Source organism: Gymnogyps californianus, chromosome 3, assembly GCF_018139145.2.
Source record: "Gymnogyps californianus isolate 813 chromosome 3, ASM1813914v2, whole genome shotgun sequence".
NCBI classification, from domain to species: domain Eukaryota; kingdom Metazoa; phylum Chordata; class Aves; order Accipitriformes; family Cathartidae; genus Gymnogyps; species Gymnogyps californianus.
Window position 1 is genome coordinate 79,058,540 of NC_059473.1, and position 24,865 is coordinate 79,083,404.

The window sequence follows — 24,865 nt, forward strand, 5'->3', positions numbered from 1 at the left end:
GTTCCACAGTGTAAGTCCTGCATAAAGAAGCTTAGTATCTGGTTCTTGTTAGAGCCTACCTAAATACTTCCCATGTCCTGGCAAGAACACCAAACAGTTGTTTGCACCCAACTTGGTCTGTGGTGTGGAAGCACTTCAGCCAGCCACACTGCTTCTCTGGCTACTGAACGAGACCAGAGGAGGGCAGGCCTTCTGATGGGGCTGGAGTTCCCTCTGCACCTGTAGACAGCACGCTTGTGCTCCAGCCACTGACACCTGAAATGTGGTTTAGCCACAGACTGTGCCGTTTGACTTCATGCTAGAACAGTGAAGGAGCGCTTGCCCAGCCAGATGCCTACTGGGAGGCAAGCTAACAGGTCTGGCATTCACCTGAGTGCAGTGCCTGCCGCATTATATGCTCATGCTTGACTGGGTCCTAACTTGGATACAACATCATCAGGGGACTTTTCCGGCCAAGGTCCTGGGCTTGTGCTTGAGTCCAGCAATGTTTAAATAGTCTTCGTGGTGGTGGTTTTTGGGGTATTTTTATTTTATACTCTAATCTGTCTAGGTCTTTGCATGACTCCTTCACTGTATCCGATCGTGGCCTAGGATTTGTGCTTTAAGCTGACATGTACGAAATTACAGTAAATGTAAAACTACTCATTTCACTTTTGTCCCTATATGAGTTTCTGTACTGTAGCTTTTGCCATGGACGGAGAGAAAAACAGCATTGTTCCATAGGGAAGAATGAGAATAATTTCTCAAACTAAAAATAAAGCATTGGAAAGATCTAACGAAAATTCTGTCCTGGACAGGGAGAGTACTTACAGTTGTGTTAATGAATGACAGATAATAAGTAGCTGAAGTCAACTGTATTTAAAATAGTTTCCTGCATGTATATGCTAACTCTGTGCATCCCACCATGATCAAAATACGGTCTTGCACCAATTCCATGAACAGCAAAAGTGATGTCGTTGAATTTTAAGTTTCCTCTTTTTTTGTTTGGTCAGGTAAAGCCTCTCTGGCATGTCAGTCATTATTTAACTCTGACCTTTGTAGATGTGCACACTGCTCTTTCAAAATACCTTTTTGTGGTGGTAAAGCTTGCAGCACTTAGTTCAGATCAATACCCCCAGCTCCATACTCCAGATCTTGAACAGAATGAGAGAGCTTGGAGGAACAGTCCTCCATGTGAAGACTTCCTAGATGCTCCTTCTGGCGAGACTGGAGTTACTACCAGAAGAACTGCCTTAAACCAAATGTCAGTTCTGTTGGCTCTAAAAACGAATGACTACATCTTGACGATCTCTATAATTTTGGATAGAGAACAAAGTAAAATCATGAAACCACCACTACAGGTGCCTTTACTGAATCTCTCTCTTTTCCTTCATCTTCTGCAATATTGAGCTGCTTTCTAAAGACAGAAATGTGCAGGAAATAGAAACAGTAAAATGTAGGAGGAATATCAAATACTTTTAACTGGGAAATGCTCTACATAGGCATTGACTGTTTTCTTAGGTGGTCTCTGACATTCTGCTACTTGTCCTGAACTATTACATAGTTCAGGACATGGGTGCTCCCAGAAATGAAAGGCCTCTGAGAGGAAGCATACCATACTTGAGTCTAACAATTAAGAGCACTTTCAAAGAGTAAAAATAATTATTTGTGGTCTCTACTTCTGCAACAGTAGCTTTACCTTATGAAATAGGAATTGGAATAATCTTGTCTCACTTCATCCATCTCCATGTTAAACATCTAGTTTAAGCTGGTTGTCCAGTGTGATTCAACCCACCCACTCAATATCTGTTTAAGATGTGATAGTGCCATCCCCCTCCACTGGCTAGAGAACAAGCCTACACAACCATTATAAACTACTAACCTAGCTTTATATAGTCGATAGGTGAGATGCACTTCATTGCTGCTCTCTAGCAGTATGAGGAAAAAAATTCAAGTTGGTTCATACTAATCTAAACTGTAACACAATGGAGAACTGGAGTCTGGCTTTCAAAAGACTTGTATTCCTACCACTGCAGGTGTGATCTGGGAACTGTGGGTACTCAGCTTCTCTGAAAACTGGGCTCTATATAACTAGTAAATTATGTGGATTTAAACAATAGCTGAAATTATATGGAGACAGGATAACAGCCAAAATAATATATTGAATCTCTTTGTTACAGACTATGATGAGCAAGCTTACTTGAAGTGATGCCTGGTAGTCATGCATCTCTTCAGCTGTCTTACACATTCTGTATATTGAACTTGAAGGCTGTTTTTAAGTGCTTTTCCTATAGAAAGTAGAGAATGGAAAAAAAAGAAAGAAATTCTTAGGAACTCATTTTGAATGAGATTTTCTGTCTGCAACTATGGTATTGCCCATCTCAAAATCAATTTTATTTAGTCATCCTCACAAATGACATTTTTAAGGGAAGAAAGGAATGGAAGAATAATTACAAGTTAGTCATATTACAAAATGAATAATTGATATGTTCAGTTGTTAAATATTTATTTTATTAAATGGAGCATGCAAAATAGCGAGTTTCTTTTCTGACCAGAAGATTATTTCTGTGGTTTTGACTCCTTGGAGCTTTACAGATTTGGCTTTTTTAGTCTGAGTGGAAGCTGAGTCTAATCAGTGTCTCTACAGAGCTCTGACTTGGAGCTCTGGCAGCATCCCAGAATATTTCAACCACTGCTGAACAAAACATTACACCTACCCGTATGGCTTATTTGGAATATGACCCACAAGCATGACTGGAGGAGCAGTCAGCTGTGCTTGTGAAGGGTGAATAGTCTGTTATGAGGGAGACCATCTAAAGTATATCTACGGTGTCCAACCTGATCAGTCTTTAAGAAAGTGGTTATGCCTGCTTTCTCTTTTAAGTATTATATATTAGAGGAAGATCATGAAACCTGAATGATGTGCTAGTCAAGGGATTGCATTAACACTCCAGGGCCAAATCCTGTCCTCATGTCTGTATGTGTTGTTTTGAATTCAGGAGTCCTGGGAGCTACTTATATGTTCATCTGAGAAAGGAATTTATCTTTCTTTGAGTTGCAGTGGTCATGTATAGAAAGAGGTGCAAATTAAATTGGTATGGCTGTTAAAAATGAGAGAGTTCCTGGAGAACCTGTTGGCAAAACAGATAGTCATCTAACTTCACAGGTATATGGAACGTATTTTGAAATCAAACAGTTCCGGGCAGTCCCCAACACAATACAATTTCTCTTCCCAGTTTAAATTTAATCCTTGTTTTGTCCATGTAGATGTCCTCTGAGGTGTTGAAAGCTGTGGCATAAGGAACATGCAGGAAATTCAAATCCTGGGTTTCATATAAATGTAGTCACTGGTGGAAGATTTAATTAGTAATTGATTCAGTGTGAAACCAGCGTAACTTCAGGTCAGGTGACATACTGGACATACGTAAGTCCATGAGCCCTGATGGCATGCACCCACAAGTGCTGATGTCACTGTGAGGCCACTCTTGATAATCTTTGAACAATCGTGGTGACTGGGAGAGGTACCTGAGGAATGGAGGGAAAGCAAATGCCACTCCTTTCTTCAAAAAGGGCAAGAAGGAGGACCCAAGGGTGTGCAGGCTGGTCAGTCTCACCTCGATCCCTGAGAAGGTGATGGAATAGCTAATCCTGGACACCATTTCTATGCATTTGAAGGACAACAAGGTCATCGGGAGCAGTCAGCATGAATTCACCAAGGGGAAGTCATGCTTAACCAACCTGACAACGTTCTACGATGAAATGACTGGCTGGATAGATGAGAGTGGTGAATATTGTCTACCTTAATTTCAGTAAGGCTTTCAACACTATCTCCCATAAAGTCCTCATAGAGAAGCTATTGAAGTATGGGCTGGATGAGGACACAGTGAGATGGATTGAAAGCTGGCTGAATGGCTGGGCTGAGCGTGGTAATCAGAAGTACGAAGTCTAGTTGGAGGTGTGTATTATATATACTAGTGTGCGTGTGTACACTAGCAGTGTAACCTAGGGGTCAGTGCTAGGCCCAGTCCTGTTTGACATCTTCATTAATGATCTGGATGATGGGGCAGAGTGTACCCTGATGACACAAAACTGGGAGGAGTGGCTGGTAGGCCAGAAAGTTGGGAAGCCATCCAGAGGGACCTCAGCAGACTGGAGAAATGGGCCAAGAGGAACCTCATGAAGTTCAACAAGAAGTGCAGAGTCCTGCACCTGGGGAGGAATAACCCCATGCACCAGCACATGCCAGGGACTGACCAGCTGGAAAGCAGTTGTGCAGAAAAGGACCTGCAGGTCCTGGTGGCCAAGTTGAACGTGAGCCAGCAACGTGCCCTTGCGACAAAGAGAGGCAACGGTATCCTGGGTTGCATTAAGAACAGCATTGCCAGCAGGTTGAGGGAGGTGATCCTTCCCCTGTTCAGCACTGGTGAGACATATCTGGAGTGCTGGGTCCAGGTCTGGGCTTTTCCAGTGGAAGAGAGATTTGGACTTACTGGAGAGAGTCCAACGAAGGGCCATGAAGACGATTAAGGGACTGGAGCATCTCTCGTGTGAGGAGAGCCAGGACTGTTTAGCCTGGAGAAGAGAAGGCTCAGGGGGATCTTATCAATGTATATCAATACCTAAAGGGAGGGTGCAAAGAGGACCGAGCCAGGCTCTTTTCAGTGGTGCCCAGCAACAGGACCAGAGGCAATGGGCACAAACTGAAACACAGGAGGGTCCCTCTGAACATCAGGAAACACTTTTTTACTGTGAGGGTGACCTAGCACTGGCACAGGTTGCCCAGAGGTGATGTAGAGTCTCCATCCTTGGGAATATTCATAAGCTGTCTGGACATGGTCCTGCACAACCTTGCTCTAGGTGACCCTGCCTGAGCAGGGGGATGGACCAGATGACCTCCAGAAGTTCCTTCCAACCTCAGCCATGCTGGGATTCTGTGACTTTATTGTTAATCTTGTCTGAACGTTTATTTTCTAGCCCTCTTCTCAGTCCTGATACCATTTCTGGGGCAGAGGTGAATTTATAGGAGGAAGGAGACATGTTATGAAATGATGATAGAGTAATGAAATAGATCCATTTAAATGTTTTGAGGAGGCAGCAATTCACATTTTATTGAAGCTTATGTATGGACAGATGAAAAAATCAAACAAACTGAATGCTTTAATACAGTTGTGGGTGGTAAATGTACACAGATAGTGTACACAAAGTTAACAGTAAGTTCAGCTATGTGTAAGGAAAAAGTTTTCAGGAATTCTGTCACAAGAATTTTGCATGTTAAGCCCTTGGAAACGGGTATTGGTGCGTGTTTCACATGGAGGCTGCATAAAAATCTCAGTGGTTCGTAAACTTGCTTTCAGTTTTCATGGTTTGAGGCTGTCTGGGTAAAAGGTGAAGTCTGCAGGTTTGGGATATCCTTTTGTTGAGCTTTTATGGAAATTTAAAGGCTGAGAAGTCACGAAATGGTAACAGCAAGGTCACATAAGCAGCCTTATCTCTCCTGTTTAGTAATTTAATAACGAACTGTACACTATTTCTGTGGGATTAACCTACCATCTCTGCCCATGGGATTGTCACTTCCAGAGTGATTCCCATGGCGTTCAGTGGCCCATATGTGGGATGGAGCACATCCAGTGATTGAGGCTGTCTGTGAAATACTCCAAATATAGTTCCACACATCTAGAAAGTTTCTGCCTCAGCTCAATTTGTTCTATATTTAAATCAACTTGAAATGTAACAAGGAAATCTTCTCAATTTTCCAAAAACTTTTCGTTATGCTTGACTCACTGTTTCACACACACATGTAATGCTACCGAGAAGAGCTCAAGGAGGATTTTTTATGTGGAATACCTGTATCTCTTAGGGGCTAAAGACTAGTATTTTCACCCTAAAATGCTCTGCTGGGGAAGGAATAGTGGGTACCTGACAGTTCGAAGCCCTCATGGGCCTCAGACAGCCTCCCATGGTCATTCTGGATTCCCCACCTCCTTCAGCCAAAAGGTGACCAGAAGTTTCTCAGTTCCCACTGTTGGCTACCATCAGCTGAAAAGTGACTCCTGGACTCCTGTGCTGCCACCTTCTCTCCTCCCCTGTTTTTAGTACTGAAATACAAAAAAAATCTAGAAAATTGTGTAAACTGGGAATATTCTCATTTGTTGAAGTGGTGACTCTTTTTCTTCTTACCTGCCTTTTTTCTTAGTTGCTTTTCCTTATTCTCTGTTCTATGTATTTTTTATCTTTTCATTATCTGATGCTTATTGTTCTAATTTGTTTTCCTCCCAGCAAATATGCCGGCTTTGTTCAGGCTGCCTCTGCTTTCTGAGGGGAGGCCGGGACACTGTCTCATTCCCTGCTGCCTCCATTCAGGAAAGACTTCCAGGCTTGGGATTTCAGCCAACATCCTTTCCCTCATTGCCGCTGCCTGAGTTTGGGTGGGCTCCTAGATGTGGGATGTTCAGCTGGCAGTGTTTTTTTTTCCTCCCTCATCACATGTGGTTTCAATACAATGGGTTTGTTTTTCAGGACTTGCTTTTCTACTGCAAGTAAGCCAAGAAGCTCAGGGATGAAAGCGGCTCTCAGGAGAGCCTGAGCGATGGCCAGAAGGAGGTGTGCATGTGGTGTGAAAAATGCAGGCAACCTCTTTTTTTTTTTACTGTGTAGTTCTGGCCCAAGTCCTATTCGCTGTTACATCAACAGAAGTCTCAGAAGACTCCTTGTGTCTGATTTAATGTGCCACTTGGATGGAACAGCATTCTAAAGCACCAGTGTGCCAGCTTGGCTAATTTTAGATAAGGTTTTGGTCACTCTGTCATAGGCAGTGTTTGTGGATAGATGTTACATGTTTACCACTTGTTTCCTTGCCTAAACATAACGAAGACAAAGATGTTCCTCAAATGTAGCAACTAAAGCATGCGTGCGGTCTTACCCTTTTTTAACTAACGCATCTGTGTTTATTGATGTTTTTTGTTTTTGCATTCTAGATCAAGATAGAGAAGGAGCTTAGCAGCCTCTACAAGAGAATGTTTGAACCTCTCCATGTGCCTCCAGAACTCTTCCAAAGACTAACTGGACAATTCTGCAACATTCAGACTTTAAAGACAGGTCAAGCCTATGCTGCAGAAGATAAAACGTCAGTTGATGATAGGCTAAGCATCCTGCTGAAGGGGAAGTACGTTCTATAAACCTTGGGGACAGTCTTATGCTTTGTGTGATGGTTGCATAGATTAGAAAGTTGTTGGGGTTTTTGTGAGCTTTTTAAATGTTATTGTTTGTAGCGTGTTATGGTCTATAGCCAAATAGTCTATAGGTATAGACTATTTTGTGACACTGTTCAAATGACAGTGATGTCTCTTACTGGGGGCGTATTATGTCTCCACTTTTGTGTGCAGCTGCATGGATTTTACTGGGAATTATATTTGTGTAATACCAACGGCAGTGTCTTCCAGAACAAGCAAGAGATTTGTTTGAGTCTTAGATATCTAAGTCATCTTCTCAGTGCATTCTCAGGTTTTAAGGTTAAAAAATATTGTGCATGAGGGAAGGAAAAAATATCCCTCCAGTAGACTTTAAAACAAGAGGCCTATTGGAATTGATTCATTGCACATGTACGTGCAAGCAGAGCGGGGCAGGCGCACTGCCCAGAGGCTGACAGGACCCAGGTGAGAAAGGGTAAAATAAATGCCCATGACCAGGCTGTAATCTTGAAGCTCTTGCTAAGTTCTGGCCTATATTTTTACCAGTTTCTGTTGATAGCAACAGGGATGTCAGGCTTCATCGTTTTTCTTCGAAGTCATTAGCTGCTCATTACTGCAAAGCTAGTTATCTAAAGGAAGCCTGATTCTGGTCTGGCTGTATAGCACAACCCTGCAGACCTTTTTCATTTTGAATAGCAATAGTTAGAAGATACACACCATGTTGGGCAACTTGAATTAGCTGGCAGCCTGTTCTGCTTGGAATCGGCGGAGGTTTAGGCAGAAAACAGGGTAGTTCTGGGGCTGAAATTCCGGAAGATGAACATATTTTTGCATGTTACCTACTGCTTTACCATTGTCAATAATCATGTCCAAATTTAGATTAAATTAATCAGCCTCCATGACTTTAAAATCTTGTTTCATACATTTTTATTTCCAGAATGAAGGTGTCTTATCGAGGGCATTTTCTGCACAATATTTACCCCTGTGCCTTTATAGATTCTCCTGAATTTCGATCAACGCAGATGAACCGGGGTGAGAAATTCCAGGTACACTTTGGTTTAAATGTCACTGGATAGGAGCTGATGAGATCATTAAAAAACAGAGTATAAATTTGATCAACAGTGAAGTATTTGACTTGCATAATTTTGCTAGCTTTCTAGTACTGGTGTTTCATGATGGACCATATCAAGAATAACTTTTAAAATTAAATGCTGCAGAAGTGTTATGATGGTGTTCACTGAGCAGTCTGGCCTTTGCTATTCTGTTCTCTTTTACTGTTTCCAAGTTTATTTTGTGTTAAGAGATTATTCAGGACAAATAATTTAATAGATAGCTTTACTGGAAAAAGAGATGATGTGAGCAGTCTCACCACTGGTTCAAAAACAGAAAAGGAAAAATAATTATTGTAATATTTGGTGTTACTAAAATGAAAGACTAAAAATTCAGGCACTGCTGGTTTGAAATTTGTATTTATCTAAACGTATTAATGCTTCTGTCATTTTGAAAGTCGTTAAAGCAACATAAGCTGAAAGATCACAGTATTTTGAGTAAAAATATTCATACAGGGAACAATAAGGGTATATGTCACTAGGAGTGTAATTATGCTAGTACATTAAAGGATATATTATACTATAGCTTGTGGGAAAAAATACTGTTAGCGAAGCTTTTTTCCCATAGTACTGAAATGGCTATTTTGCTACCTCTTACTTGATGTTCTTTAACTGGGTACGTGTAATAATGACCGGACTATGGCTGACTGAGTACATCCACACTGATACCCTGGCAGAAGGAGAGGGAGGGAGAGCAATGTAGACTCTAAAATCGGTGATTGATGTCATATGTTCCAGTCAAATACTAGGCTTAACGCCAAGGAGAGAGAATTGTCCAGATGTATTCATTTCGCAGCAGTGAGGCATCCTGCAGCACGGCCGCCCTCTTGGCACGGCCTCTTTCTCTTGTAAGCGACTGGATACGAATTGGTCCCTCTGAAGGGAAAAGGCTCATGCCTCAACCTCTGCCTGCCTTAAAAATTATTGTAATCAGGTGCGGTGTACATCTTTCACTCGTGAGTTCTGCTTGTTAGTGCCATATAAACACTCTCAGCGTTGCCATTGCAAGAGGACACAGATTCAATCTTAAGGACCCCATCGGCTGGCAACGCTGGTGAATTCTTCCTCAGCCTGTGTGCTTATATTACAGACCGTGAAGTTAAAATCCACGGATATGTGACAGTTTCTCATTATTTCTTAGGCTTTATATATTTTTAATTTTTCGGGGGGTAACATTAGCTTGTAATAGCAGAGAGCACCTGATTTCTCCGTAGATGACTGGCTTTCCCTTGCAAAACACGCCATTGGGTATCACCGAGTGGTGCCGGTTTCGGTGTGCCATTGCCCTCTGCCAGCACAGGGGACGAACCTGGCAGGTCCAGCCTCCCTGGAGAGGGTGCGAGCTCCTCTGTAACTGTTGATAGCTGAATTACCAGTAACTGAGCAAACGGAGCCTTAGCTCAACTGCTGGAAGGTGGTGCTTGTGGGATCAGCAGGGCTGACAGTGAAGAGAGAAAGATGAAAATATGGTTTTTTTAAATTGCTAAAAACTCTTTGATGGATTATACCTTTGGATTATACCAGTTGTTCCTGTTTGGTGACAGTGACATAAAATAAAACCAAGCAACGTGTAGGCCTATTGGGGTGCAAGTAGTGTCATCGCTGTAGGACTGACTTTATATGTAAATCTCCTCTAACATAAATGCTTTTACAGTTTGGGAACTTATGAGATTTTCCTCTATTATCTCCCCCCAGGTTTTCTGAAAAACAAACTGGCCATGCTTATCAGTTAAAAATATGATGATAATAAATATTTGAGATGTTTGACATTTGTAAATATCACTTTCTAAGGGATACCGAAAAGTTTTATGGCTTTAAGAGTTATTTTAACTGGAGGCACAAATAAAATGGTATCACTTATTTTAAAGCAAAAGAGAAGTGCTAATTCTGAGCGTGTATGTTCTCAGGTCACCATTATCGCAGATGATAACTGCAAGTTCCTGTGCTGGTCCAGGGAAAGGCTGACTTATTTTCTGGAATCTGAGCCATTTCTTTATGAGATCTTTAAGTATCTTATTGGCAAAGATATTACAAATAAACTCTATTCATTGAATGACCCGACCTTAAATGACAAGGTAAGCAGCTGAAGTTTCATTTGGAGTTTTCCTCCCCCACACAAATGTATTGTTACTTCAATTTTAAATCCTCTTAAAGCACCTTTTTTTAACCTGCTGCTATCAGCTGCTGAATTCACACTCATTGCCTTTTAGTGCCAAAGTATGAGTCAGTGCAATGTTTTTGTCAGAAGCAATATTGGTTCAAGTTAGCACAGTAATGTGCAAGAAAGATGAATAACTGAGATTCAGAACTGATCGGCTAGCACAAATATTTCTAGCCAACCAGTAGACATGATGGCCGGTAGCTAAAAAGGTGCTTCTCCCTGGATATCCTTTCTCGTTAACAAATGGGTGCCTTTGTACAAAGAAGCTTCAGGGTTTTTTGTTAAAAGAATTTTCTTGCTGGGGTCAAACAACTGGGTAATACTGATTGCCAAGAATTGTGTTTGAGGGTTGCAAATACAAAAAAAAAAAGAGAGAATGTTAGGTTGATACAATGTAGTTAGTGGAAGGAGGCATGAAATACATATAAAATATAAATACATATAAATATATATAAAATATTCAGTGGTCTGAATATAACTTATTCTTCTTTGCATTTAGAGGGAGTTTGTTTTAGGTGTCACAGTAAGTGGTCTGGGTGTAGTCATGGATATATTGATTATTTTGTTTTACTTTCATTTTGTCTCCTTACATGGCTTTTCAAGATTTGGATGGTAACTCGGCTGCTGGTGGGATTTTTTATTATTTATGTGGTGGCTGTAGGGTTCTTATATATAATTTATTTGAAGAACTTTCACCGTCATTTATAGAAAGCTTTATAATTTTATGATACAGTATTTTCGTATTCTGTCTGTATTTGTTTAACTCACAGTAACTCAGAGCAAAAATCCTTCTCATCAGATTGCCCATGAATATCTCATATATAGGTTAAATAGTTACTTCTGTAAAGTTGTGAATTTACTAGAAAATGATCCAAAAGGAATGACTGCCACTGCTACTATACAACAGACTTCAACAGGCTAAACTTGTAATGTCTTTATGGCTAATTAGACATTGTAAGTTTTCTCAATATTGTACTGGCTATAGAAAGAGAAAAGAAAGAATTGCTGGAGAAACAATTTAACAGCAATAAAGCACTGTGTATTCTGCCTTCTGGTCAATGAAATAGAGGATTACACTGTCTTGTAGTCAGATCCTCAAAACTATTTCGAATCACTGTTTTCATCTTACTAATGCAGTAAGATAAAAATGATCTAGCAGAAATGTACCATCTATAAAATACACCTTATAAAGTGTGTGGTTAAAGCTTTTTTTTTTTTTTTTTTTTTTTTTAATAAAAAAGAATTACAGGGGAATGTTCTGTATTAAAAGCCACATCCACATAGACAGTAAGTCATTTCTGGAGTATGGCATCTGAAAGGAACATGTAGCGACATGCCTCCTGTGTGTGCGTTCAGACTGCCTCTCCTGGGAGACTGCTGTTCTCCACATTCCTTGTCACCTTGCCTTTTTTTCTTTTTTCCCCTCTTTTTTCCTCTTTCTTCTTTCTTCTCTTTTTTCTGTTTTCCTCTTTCTTTTTTCTCTTTTCTATTCTCTATTTTATGTTCCTCTTTTCCTTCCTCTTTCCTTCCCTCACTTTCTTTTTTTACACATGGATGACAGCATTAGGGTGTTGTGCCTAGTATACAAAGTCATCTGCAACAAACTTGTGCTGCTGACTTCTGGCACTGTAGAGCTTCAGCACTAGTATAAATGAAGTACTCATGGTAATGTTGTAATTGGTTGGTTTTAAGTGAAAGGTCCTTATCATACCTTCTAAGTATTAAAAAAAAAAACAAACCACCAAACTTCACCCCTCCTTTGACTTAACATCTGCACACTTCAACTTCAGTTTGTACCAAGTCTTTATTTTTAGGGACAATAGTCACATGAATTTAAGATTATTGAACTGTTCTATCACAGTAACTTTTGAAAATGTATGTTATGAAAATTAAGAGTGAGCATTTGGGAAATTTGTAGTACCTTTTTATTCTTCCTCAAATGAAAATCCTGTTGCACGAGCCCTTCCTACATAACGTAGGACAAGAACTGTCTGTCAAGTAAATTCTCCTTCGTTGAATTGTATATTGTCGAATATACACATTATTGGCGTCTTTAATGCTTTTTAGCTGGTGACAATCTCGACAGAAATTTTTTTAGTTGACTTCTGTACACAGGGGACATACTAACGAGAACAACATGTAAGACATGTAAGAGAACAACTAAAACAAATTCAGTATAGCTTATTCATAATCAGGATGGTAGTAAGAAGATAAGAATATCAGTTCATTGCATATTGGAAAACAGAAAAGCATCCATTTATTTGTAAGGAACCTTGTGATTTTCTCCTACCTAAGGAGATTTTCACTACTGTTGGGAAAAGTCATTCCTCTCCGCACGAAATAGGATGCTAATTCCTGACTTAAAGTTCAGTAAAGTGGAGTTACCCATTATGCTTTTGTCATTGATTACCTTTCACATACACCTAAAATAGCATTCTGGCTTGCAGTAATACTTAACAAGGTACAATGTATGGTTTCATATAAATATTATAGTACAAAGACTTCTCAGGAAGACCACTCAAAGCAAATGGAAGCTTCTAAGGCCATTTGACAGGTAGAGGATAATGTTTATGTGATGCATTTAATTTGTCTTCAGTAAAATCAAGGGCCAAATGACCATCTACTAGGAAGGAATGACATTCACTGTTTTCTAACATGATGAAATGAAAAGCCAGGTAAGTGAACAAGTTTCTGTTAAGATACAAATTGCTAAACTCTCTATATAGCGTGCTGTCTTGTTTAACAAGGAGCACCAGGCACATTATAAAGGCTGTATTTAATTGCAGAGCTTCATACCTGAATAATGAATTACCAAATAATAAAATTTAACCTTTCTGTAGGAAAATACATTAAAAGTCCAGTGCAAAACAGAATTAAAATTGAATAATCTGAGGGTTCATGCTTGTCAGTGTTCTAATTCCAGTATATTACTGGCATCCTCTATTTTCATTTAAATCAATTTACTCTGCATAGAATCTTCTGCTCTAACCAGTTTCTTGATTCATGAATAGTCATAGCTGAGACCAGAGCATCTACTACAGACGAAATAGTTATTTTCCATTTTTATTTTAATTTACTTGATACCTTTTTTAAAATAATAATTATTGGGTTTTTTTAGGCTTCAAAAAAGATTGATCGACAGCCTAGTCTTTGCTCACAGCTCTCTGTGATGCAGATGAGAAACAGTATGGCCAGTTCCAGTGACAGTGAGGATGGCTTGCAGATGTTTCTTCGCGGGACTTCCTCTGCATCCTCTCTTCGTGAGTGCTCAAAATAGTTCATGCCAGTTTTGAACACAGCTTGATTGATCATAAGAGATGATTGTAGAACTGCTGTTGTCTTCAGTGGGAGCAGACTGTAGCTTTTTGGATGCTGCTGTACATGAACTAAGTGGAGGGACCTAACCGTAGGGAATTCATAAGATGCATAAGGCTTTGTATGCTAACTGAAGCTACCTCATGTAGATACTGGCAAAAAACCAGCATGTATTGTAATAATTTTTGGCATAATGTGACTATGTAGGCATAATATGGAATATTTATAGCAGTGGAGCAAAACTGTGAATGTACAATGCCTGTCACAGTAGTATCTCCTTTGGTCTGTGACTGGTGCTTGTAGAAATTAAAAACACAAACAAAATCTTTTCCCCTCAGCAACTTGGTGCTCTGCATTTCCTCCTGAGATAGTTTGTATTGGCAGGGTTTGGAGAAATGTGGTATACAACCAATATTTTGATGCCACCTGGAAAATCTCCAAATATCCTGTCAGGATGTCCTCCCCGGTGCTTTGTATGACAGGAGTAGTAGAGAACAGATGAAATGAGGGAAGAAACCAAGTCTGACCTTTTTGCTTCTGCTCTTGGAATTTATTCCTTTATAGAAACGTTCTAAACGATTCTTTCTAGGCTATTGTTATTTTTTACTTTTAATTTTCCTGAATCTTGACTTCGACAGTAGCCTGAACTCTGAAAGCAGCTTTTGAACAAAAAACCGCAGGAGATGCTCAATTTTCTCATTTGGCATAATCTGTTAGTTTAAAGGAATTTAAAAGGATCATGTAGGATTATTTATTTTGATTTGGGAAATATTATTCTTTAGTAATTAGAATTCAAATATATGAGGAAAAAAATTACTGCCAGTTATTTTTGATGGTTAAACTCTCTGCTAAGAAGAGAAAGTGATTTAAAGTATTTTCAATTTCTCATTTAATTATCTGTTCTCCATTGTGTTCCTCACAGTTCTCCTCCAGGAACTCCTTCAGACTTGGAGGGCCTATCTGTTTTCACTCCTTAACATTGGTATAGTCTGCATGCTCAGATAGATGGAAGCAAAAGCCCTGCCAGTGTTTCACCCTACTAGAACGTCGAGGGTGACAAGTGGGATATAGTTTGATGAAAATTCCAACGTTGTTTTCTTTATTTCTTCTCTGTTTCCTCAAAGGACATTTAGAACCATAATCACAACAGAACAATTGAGGTTGGAAGGAACCTCTGGAGATTGTCTAGTCCAATCGCGTGTTCAAAGCAGGGTCAGCTAGAGCAGGTTACTCAGGGCCGTGTCCAGTCAAGCTTTGAATATTTCCAAGGTGGAAGATTTCACAGCCTCTCTGGGCAACCTGTTCCAGGGCCTTACTACTCTCATGTTGAAAAAGATTTCCCTTACTGCAACTCATGAGTCTTGTCCTTTGTTCTTTAGTGCATGCCTCTGAGAAGAGTCTGGCTCTGTCTTCTTTATACCCTTCCATTAGGTAGCCGAAGACAACAGTAAGATCCCCTGAGAACCTTCTGTTCATAAGGCTGAACACACCCAGTTCTTGCAGCCTGTCCGTGTACGTCATGTGCTCCAGCCCCTGACCGTCTTGGTTGCTCTCCACTGCACTTGCTCCAGTATGTCCATGCCTTTCTTGTATGGGGAAGCCCAAAACTGGACACAGCACTCCAGATCCTGTCTCACAAGTGCCATCTAGAGGGGATTAATCTCTTTCATTGACCTGCTGGCTATGCTCTTGCTAATATGGCCCAATATATGGATGGCCTTCTTCACTGCAGGGGCACTCTGCTGACTCATAATCCATTTTGTGTCCACCAGGACCCCCAGGTCTGTTTCCGCAAAGCTGCTTTCCAACCAGTTGATGCCCAGGCTGTACTGCTGTGTAGGTTTGTTGTGTCCCAGGTGCAGGAATTTGCCTGTGTTGAACTTCATGTGGTTTCTGTCAGTTCTTTTCTCCAGCCTCTGGAGGCCTGATCTGACTAGCCACCCTACCCTCTGGCCTATCAACAGTTTCCCTCACTACCTGGCTGTTGTCTGTGAACTTGGCAGGAGCGCGCTCCCTCCCATCATCCAGGTCATTAATATATTGAACATTATAGGCCTTGGTATTGGCCCTCGAGGGACACTGCTGTTAACCAACTGCCAGCTGGGTTTCGTACTGCTGTTCACCACCCTGTGAATGCAGCAGTCCAGTGAATTTTTTACCCAAGCTGTAGTCCATGTATCCAGTCCATTTCTCACCCATTTGGCTAGAAGGATTCTATGGCAGGCTGTGGAGGGCCATGCTACAGTCCAGGTAAACAACATCCACTGTATTCCCTTCATCCACAGAGCCTGTCGTCTCACCACAGAAGGCGGTCAGACTGGTCAGGCACAATCTGCCCGTGGTACATCCATGCTGTCTGTTCCCAGTCACCTTCCTGTCCTTCATGTGCTTGGACATGGCTTCCAGGAAGATGGGCTCCATAATCTTCCTGGGGACTGAGATTAGGCTGATAGGCCAGTAGTTCCCTGGATGCTCCTCCTTGCCCTTCTTGAAAATGGACATGACATTTGCCTTTTTTTCTCTCCCCTGACTGCTGTGACCTTTCCAAGATGACAGAGGTCGGTCTTGCAATTGCATCAGCCAACCCTCAGCACTCTTGGATGCAGCCCATGTGATTCCGCAGTCTTGTGTTTGCCCTGTTGACTTAAGTGGTCCCTAACTCAGTCTGCCTTTCCTGTAAGTCAAGTATCGCTCTCCCAGTTGCTACCAGTAGACTCAGAGAACTGGGAGGCCTCAAGACAAACCTGTAAAGTAAAAACTGAAGCAAAAAAGGTATTGAATATCTCACCCTTTTCCATGTCCCTAGGTCCTGTGCCCCACTGAGCCATGGCCTCAGAGTTTCCCTGGTCTTCCTTTTGTTGCCGATGTATTTGCAGAAGCCCTTCTTGTTGCCCTTCACTAGATCCAGGTCCAGCTGAGCTTTGGCTTTCCTAATTCCATCCCTGCATGCTTGGGCCATGTTTCTGTATTCCCCCCAAGCAGCTCATTCATGCTTCCACTTTGTGTGTGTGTGTTTGAGCTCTGTCAGGACTTTCCTGTTCATCTATGCCAGCCTTCTGCCACGCTTGCTCAACTTCCTGTGCACTGGAATGGACTGTCCTTGTGTTTTGAGGAAGGTGTTGTTGAAGATCAACCAGCTGTCCTCAGGTCCCTTTGCCCTTGCAGGCCATGTCCCATGGGTTCCTGCCAAGTAGATCCCTGAGCAAGCCACAGTCCCCTGGTGGGACCCCTCAGGTCCAGGGTTGTAACTCTACTATTTGTCTTGCACACTTCTCAGTATCTTAAACTCCACCAGCTCCTGGACACTGCAGCCAAGGTTACCGTCAGCCTTCAGCTCCCTGATGAGTTCTTCCTTGTTCGTCAGTGACAGGTCCAGCAGAGCACCTCTCCTAGTTGGCTCATCGATTGCTTCCATGAAGAAATTATCTGCTACACTCTCCAGAAATCTCCTGGACTGCTTGCACCCAGCCCTGTTGCCTTTCCACCAGATACAGGGGTGGTTAAAGTTCCCAGCGAGTACCAAGGCCTGCGATCATGAGGCTTCATCCAGTTGTCTAACGAAGGCTTCCATCTACTTGCTCTTGATCAGGCAGCCTGTAGCAGTTACCTGCCACGAAGTCTCCTGTGTTGGTCTGTTCTCTGATCTTTACCCATAAGCTCTCGACTGGCTTTTCACCTGTTCCACGGCAAAGCTCCATGAAATTGAAGCCACTCCTTTGCATAGAGCGCCCTTGGACAAATTTGCACACTCAGAAGCCTGAAAGAGATTGTAAAAATGTGTTTGTGCAATCAGCTAGAATTAAAATTCTCTTTCAGGCTTAGCAGCAGAACACTTACACCAGCATTTCAGCTTTGGGAGACAGTAATCTAAATGCATGACATGTTCAGCTGTAATGACATTAATCCCTAAGATGCATCCATGCTTAGCACATACTTGATAAATACACTTTCCTCTGTTGTACTTTTCCTTGGTTTGTGTACCATATTTTCTGGTGTATGGGGTGTACTTTCCCCAAAAGAGGGGTTTAAATGTCTTTTATGTTCTGAAATTGCTCAGTCCAACAGCAGTTGGTGTAGTTGATAGTGCCACCACCCCACTGGCAACAGTAGGTGTGGCAGCAGCCTCCCGAGTCCAATACTCCCCTTACTTTTGGGGAGGCAGAGGGGTTACCCATACAGCAGTGTATCATACACCTCGGGAAATACCGTCCTTTCTTTCTTTTGTGCATTTTAATTAATGCGAAATTTCTGACTTCTATAAAAGGTTGATAAAAATTCTTGATGAAAGGTTATTTATCCCACTAAACTGTAACGCTTCAATCTTTCTTCTTGCCAAAATGGCTTGTTAGTTATTCCTGGGTACTGTCATTGCCAATGAGGGTTTTGCTACCAAGGTGAGCTCTGCTTAAAGATTTGTATTCAATTTGGATTGCGGCCATGTATGCACTTTTTTTCAGATCACAGGGAAAAGTGAGCAAAAAAGCTGCCATTTGCCTTCCCACTGCTGTGTTTTCAAAAACCTTCTCCTGGGTGCTCTCAGTGCAGCGTCAGTCTATTTTTTTGTCTGTTTTTTAAGATTCAGTATGAGGTGCATACTGAGGCATACTGTCCCAGTGCTGTTCCCCTGGATCCTCCTTCTGCAGTCATGCATTCGTTTATTTAAAAAAAACAACCAAACAAAAAAAAAAAACCAACCCAAAACTCCAGAAGATTTAGTGAGGAACATATGGAAATGACAAACTTTTTAATTTTTTTAATTAGAAGAAGAAATTAATAAGAGAAACTTACCTGTACAGGAGGTCTACAGAGTACTGTCTTGTCACTGCTAGGTGGTCGATTGTTGTATGGACAAAAGCTTCCCGTTACAAATATGATATTTGACTACTACAATACAAATAATTTTTATTCTCCTAATTTCCATATTCTTGAAAAATTGACCATTTATATTTTGTATAATCCAAACTTTTTGAATTATGCTTTTATCTGTGCTACAAACAATAAGTTTTGACTCATTTTCTCAAAAAATTGATATAAAGGTTTTTTCAAAGTGTTCAGTAGCGAAAGAGTGAAAAAAACTAACTAGTAGGCCCCAAACTATGATTACTAACAAAACTGTGTTTTGAATTTAATTAACTAAGCAACCCAACTAACTGTTTGCTTTTATATTAAGGAAATAACCAACAAGAGTTCTATAATGCTTATGGAGTGAGTCGTTTGCAGCATGATGTTTTCTGTTGATAACATCACATTAACTCAGCAAGCATCCTCAAAAAGGTATTAAAGTGGGGTTTGTTTATCACATGGTTACTTGTGTTTGATATCCATGATCCATCTGTATGTAATTTGTTAGTAGATGAAATTGATGCATCTCTTTTTCCAGAATTTGAGTTAAGCAGAAATAGTTCAACCTGATTACAAGGGTAGCTTCATCTAACTCTCAGTACTTTAGAAAACATTTCAGTATTAGTTTCGATTCAATAATTCTATTGCTTGATAGTCGTTCATATACTTATTAGTGATACAGTCTCTTTTTCTATGCTGCTTGGTTTAGATCACTCAGATTTGCTGGTCTATGAATCTGTATTTGCAAACTTCTAAGCTAAGCAGGAATGTAGAAAAGGTTTGATTTGGTAATCCTTTTATTGGTATTATCTCACTATGTGTGCTCCCTATGTTATACCCTGCTTGTGGTTAAAAGCAGGATTGGGTTTCATGGGAAATGCTATTTTAATAGGCATTTAGGCTTAGGTCCTCAAGAGAGTGCAACAGAGTAACGTATGAAAGGCCCGCGTTCAGGATCAGACTCGGTCTCGTGAACATCTCTCTAACACTGGATCGAGGCATCAATAGGCAAGGTTTTTGTATTTGGAGAAAATAAGGGCATGTCTTTGAACCAAACAACTTGACAGTATTAGACCCAATATGGGATCCTGTTCAACAGACTTATGGCTTCTTACTTCTGATTTCTGGAGAGAACTAAGGACTTTTGAACAAAAGAGAACCAGTCTAAAAATGGTAATAAGCTAGTAATAAAGTAGTAAAAAAGTGCTTAACGATTCCAATATTTAAAAATGTGTGCGAATAACCCTTTATCATGGTAGTTTTTGAATGTTAAAAGAAAATACTAATACATTTTTAACATAAAAAGTTCTAAAAAGCTAATTCCGAATAGTGTTTGTGTGAATGTGACTTAAAAATGCAGTAATACGATAACCTGCTGGTCTTGCCTGTAGCTAGTACTTTGTTCTCTGTGTGTAACATATGCAGCACAAAGGAGTCCTTCTCCATAAATATCCTTTCTTAGCAGAGCACTTTACTGTATATCTAATAAACTTTTTTTAAAGTAGTAAGAATAGCGCTGCAGTAACAGTTATGTTATGGCCATCGGTATTTTTTTCAAGAAAATTTGAATTTTTAGCTTGTATACAGATGATCTGTCAGACAGGACCACTGCCTCTTGCTCTTTTCTTCTAAAATGGTATTTCATAGATTTCCCTAATGTTTTCAGTCATCATATGCTAGCTGTTTACAGCCTTGTACCGTTGTGGTGGTTTAACTCTAGAGGAGGGTACCGAGAGAAAAAAATGTCCAAGCGCAGAAGCAATTTCAGAGTGAACAATGGGAAATAAACCTGTTTGGCTGATGTCAAAGGAGCTCTCTGGTTTAACCCTCATGCTGAAAATTTAACTACAATAGAAGTAGTTTGCAGCGGTAACTTGCACAAAAACTCCATTTAATGTCTTACCAGCGATGGCCGTTGTGTGCGCTCCGCTCTGGCAAGCTTTACGAGTCGCTGCTTTTCTAAAAGATTGTCTTAGAGCAATGAAGTCACTGTCAGTCAAAAGTTACGTGGCCTTCGCCTGTCAATCTTGTTTTCTCTGTGGTTGTTTATGGGGGTATTGTATTTTCCGTAAGTTTTACGTTATCATGCTTTTAAGGCAGTTAGGGCTGTGATCAGGTACGCACCTGAGGTTTGCCCAGTACACCGAGGAATTTTTTCACAGCCGAGGCAAGCGTGCAAATGTACGTACCTTTTGTACTTAGGGCAGTCATTCACATCGTCGTTTGTGGAGAAGAATTAGTGGGTGAGCGTAACGGTGAGAAAACGATCGCCAGGGACACAGCGTTGGGCACCTCATGCAGTCAGGATTTGCACTGAATTTGGGGAGAATACTGCGCCTATGGCCGGCCGCAGGGTCTGAACCTCGAAGGCGTTGCTGGTTCATAGCAGCGTGGCTGTCCCACGTCTAGAATTTCCTGATGCCTGTGGCCAAATAACAAAGAAACCTTCGCTTATAAAATCCTCTCATGAGGGATCTAGGACAGGATCATCACATTGTGTATACTTTGTCACAAATAAGTGTATGTAGCAGGTATGCGTTGTTAAATTAATTGGTAATTTCTTTGTAACTGTGGCAGGCCCAGGCCGGACGTCTCCCTACCTGAGAACTTCGGCAAAAATGAAGCCGATAGAAGAAAGTGGGGAAGATGACGTCTTTGAAGCACCATCTGCTGATAAGCTTGAACTCCAGCGGCTGCCTTAAACGGATGTGTCCTCGGGCATGTCAGAGCTTGCACAAAGCTCCGGTGCAGGAGGAGGAAGCTGAATCTGGGAGGAAGCTAAAAGCTAAAACCACCTCTCCATGTTTGAATTTACCACAGCATATGTCAGTGGCTTCTAGATGGAAATGTCACATTTTATTTTACTTCTAAATAAAATAAATAAAAACTTGTATGGGTTTTATGTTTGTTTTCTGGACATGGGTGGTTGCTTTATTTCTACTTTGACTCTTGCCATCATAAATTTAGTATTAAGTGGCTGACTAGCCTGAAATTTCTAGAGACTTATTCAGTGGAGAATATCCCCGGTTTAATTTCCGTAAGTTTCTTAGAAGCCTGTATCTTAGTGTTTTTCAGTGGGAGATTTTGAAACTATGTTTCCAAAGCCATGTTGCTGTTACCTGCCGTCATTGTTGTGAGAGTCTCATGTGAAATAGTACACACACTCTTCTGCGCCTTTTGGTAGGTATTTGCCTCTAATTCTGGCATTTGCCAACCTGACTGCTTGACTCTACAATTGTAATAATGACTTCAATTTTAATTTTTCGTGGCCAAATATTTAAATTTAATATTGCCTTTCCAACCGTAACTTTTTCTTCTTTAGGTAACTGTATTACGCTGAAGTCTATGCTTTTCCTTAGCCTTATCCACGGAGTGACTGAGCTGTTCTGAATTAACCTTTCCACACAGCAATACGTGAGGAACAAATGACGCTTGATGCAGGAAATTCAGTTCAAACCTCAGCTACTTGGGTAGCTGCAAGTACAGTAAAACACAGTTTCATAATGGGAGGCATTGGGAGGCCTTTATAAAAGGCACTAGCAGCAGTCCATATGTGGAGACATGTAGATGGTAGGTGTGCTTCTGTGCTTTGACAATTCTTGAAATTTGTTATGCAACAAATAGTATATTTTAACTAAACATAACAGAAAATAGATACTATTCCATTTATTGAATTGCACAAAACTCTGCTGCATACAATAATAGAAGTTTGGTGTAAACTCTCAAGCAGTCGGAGGTGTCGGAGTCTGGGTTTTGCTGGTTTGTGTCATTCCATTTTATTTGTAAAATTTATCCTGACAGAGCATCTTTGAATCAGCCTGCATCTGAGTTACATAACCCACTTATTCCCTCCTCAAAAGCTCATGCAATATCAAAACACGCAGTTAAATGATAGGAAGTTTGACCTGTCTTGTCAGCATTTCTGCTTCTGTGAATTATAATCCAGTGTTTAATATTACATCAATATGCCTTGTGGTTCGGTCAGTTTTGCATTATTAAAAATGTCACACTGAGGTGAGACATACTTACTAATTTGTGTAAATAGATGTAAAATTTCTTTAGGCCACTCATGCAAAAGACAGCACATTGGCTTCTGTTGGAATTGGTGTAGTTTATCATCTAAATCTGATTTAATGTCATGAAAGTCTTCATAGGTAGAAAATAGGAAGTCCTCTTGCAGCTGTTGTAACTTACGCACAAGTGTTGGCTGGAACAGCTTTCAAAACCACTGGTTTGATAAACCAGAATGATAGGTAGGGTCAGTTGCAAGTCTACTGGGGTACAACTGGGATTCAGCAACTAAAACATAAATGCATATTTAAAATCATACCACGTTTTTAGTAGCTGACTGTCAAATATTAGCAACTGAACAGATTACACCATGAACAAAAATACAGTAGACAACAAGAAAACTGAATATATTAGAAAAATATGGAACATTCTCTACGCAATAAAATGCATACTAAAGGAGAAATATGTATCCTCATAACTCCAGTGACTGCTCAGTGTAAAGTTGTGAACTTGTTTGGGGTTTTGGATGTCCTGTTTCTTTTAATAAAAAAGAATACTTGCAGAACATTTCAAAAGGATAAATTATAGAAATATAGACTTATTTAGGCTGAGACCTCTGCAGGTCATCTGATCTAGCTTCCTGCTAAAGCAGGGTCAACTTCCAAATGAGTGGAAATGTAGTAACGATGGAGACAAAAATATTAACGAGTGCTGTTACAGGAAGATGGCTACATTTGAGGAGTGTATGTCTAAAATGCTTATCTTCCTTTTGGATTACAAAACAGCCAGACTTTGTAAATAAAACAATTCTGTGTATTTTTGCAGGTTTTACAAAAGCTGTTCCAAGTAGTTGATTATCAAGCCATGTAAGTAACACGATGGTGAGGGACTCACAGACGGTGGGTGAAGGCTTCCTTGCTCCCGGCAGCAGTTTCAAGCTCTGCATAAGAAGTGACTTTTTATTCCCGTTCCAGAGAAAATGATCCCTGTGAATAAAACATGTCAGTCAAAAAAAGGATGCTGACGCATGATTTTTAGTGGTTAGGACTAAAAAATCACATAACAAACTCATTTGACCATGCTGAAAATATGCAAAAAACCCTCTCCTCCTCCCTGGATTACAAACAAAAGATCTTTTACACATAGGGAGCAAATGCATCATTGGTTCAATGTCCCAAGGACAGTGGCCATATCTCTGAGATTGACTCTTGGCTACTGGGAGAGTAAGAGAGGGAATGGGAATTATTTTACTTATGAGGAGATACAAGGAGCCACGTCCTTGTCCTGATGTAATTTTTTCAAACTTCTGCCAGTTTTCAAACTCCTTTAAAGAGGAAAACCAAGCTGGTGGAATAGACCTCATACAGCTTAGCAATAACCAGAAAACCCAGAGTGACTGAAGTAAAAATAGCCATTTCCTTTCTTCTTCCCTCTCCAGCAGAATAATTTTTCATGTATTGTTATCAATTCAAGCAATATTCAATGCCTGGAGAGATTGCATCTCCTGAACAGAATTTGTCTTAAAAATCAGGGAGGCCCTGCAGGAGCAGACCTCTGTGTCCCTGTTGTGTATCCCAGCCTCAGGACCATAAACTCTTGTCTGCTGTCTGGGAACAAGGACCAAGTCATCTTTATGCCTGCAAAGCATCACACGTGCTAAGGTTACTACAGCAGTAACACTGCACATAATGATGAGTAACTGTGTTAGTCTACCGGAAGCAGTACATTTTAATACCTAAAAATAAGTAACTGGAAATTTTAAAATTCCTGATGAATGGGTAAAATTAATAGCAAGTAAGTTTACTTGATAAACACAACTTGCAAAGTCTGTTTACCTCTGTTCCTGTTGTTTCAAATAGAGTTGTTTCTGAGACAATAGAAGTTAAAATAGACTGTAGCCTGCTTTTCTGTATTGAATGAGGCACCCCTGTCCATTGCTGTTGCAGAAGGTAAGGAAAAGCATCCCATAACAATTCAGATTTAAAGGAGGAGTGTTCGTGTGCATGGGTAGAGGATGGGCTGTAAAACCATTGTTAGCTCATTTCAAGGTGTGATTAGTAAATCAAACACAAAACAACACATATTTTAAAATCATAACATCATGTTCTGTTGGTCATAACTGTAACTACGCAGCAGATGTGAATCATACTAGCAAATATTTCTTTTTACTAACCAGAATGCCTGTGGGGAAAAAAAGGAAGGTACTTCATCAAAATGTATTTTTTATAATTTTTTCAAGAATTCTGTGATTTCAGTTCATT

The 24,865-nt window shown here is 40.4% G+C and overlaps 1 protein-coding gene across 3 annotated transcripts in view; it reads left to right on the top strand.

Annotated features, from left to right (window-relative positions):
* Window positions 1–21,510, top strand: part of BVES (blood vessel epicardial substance) — a 34,310-nt gene extending 12,800 nt beyond the window's left edge. The window contains exons 4-9 of one of the 3 annotated variants that reach the window (XM_050894496.1): window positions 6,954–7,141; window positions 8,104–8,212; window positions 10,183–10,350; window positions 13,555–13,696; window positions 18,922–19,025; window positions 21,171–21,221. In XM_050894496.1, the coding sequence (XP_050750453.1) occupies window positions 6,954–7,141; window positions 8,104–8,212; window positions 10,183–10,350; window positions 13,555–13,696; window positions 18,922–18,989 (675 nt within the window). In that variant the 3' untranslated portion in view covers window positions 18,990–19,025; window positions 21,171–21,221. Of the gene's footprint in view, window positions 1–6,953; window positions 7,142–8,103; window positions 8,213–10,182; window positions 10,351–13,554; window positions 13,697–18,921; window positions 19,026–21,170 lie in introns of all 3 variants that reach the window. The other 2 variants (XM_050894494.1, XM_050894495.1) reach the window with 2 other exon arrangements.
* Window positions 21,511–24,865: the final 3,355 nt, after the last annotated feature.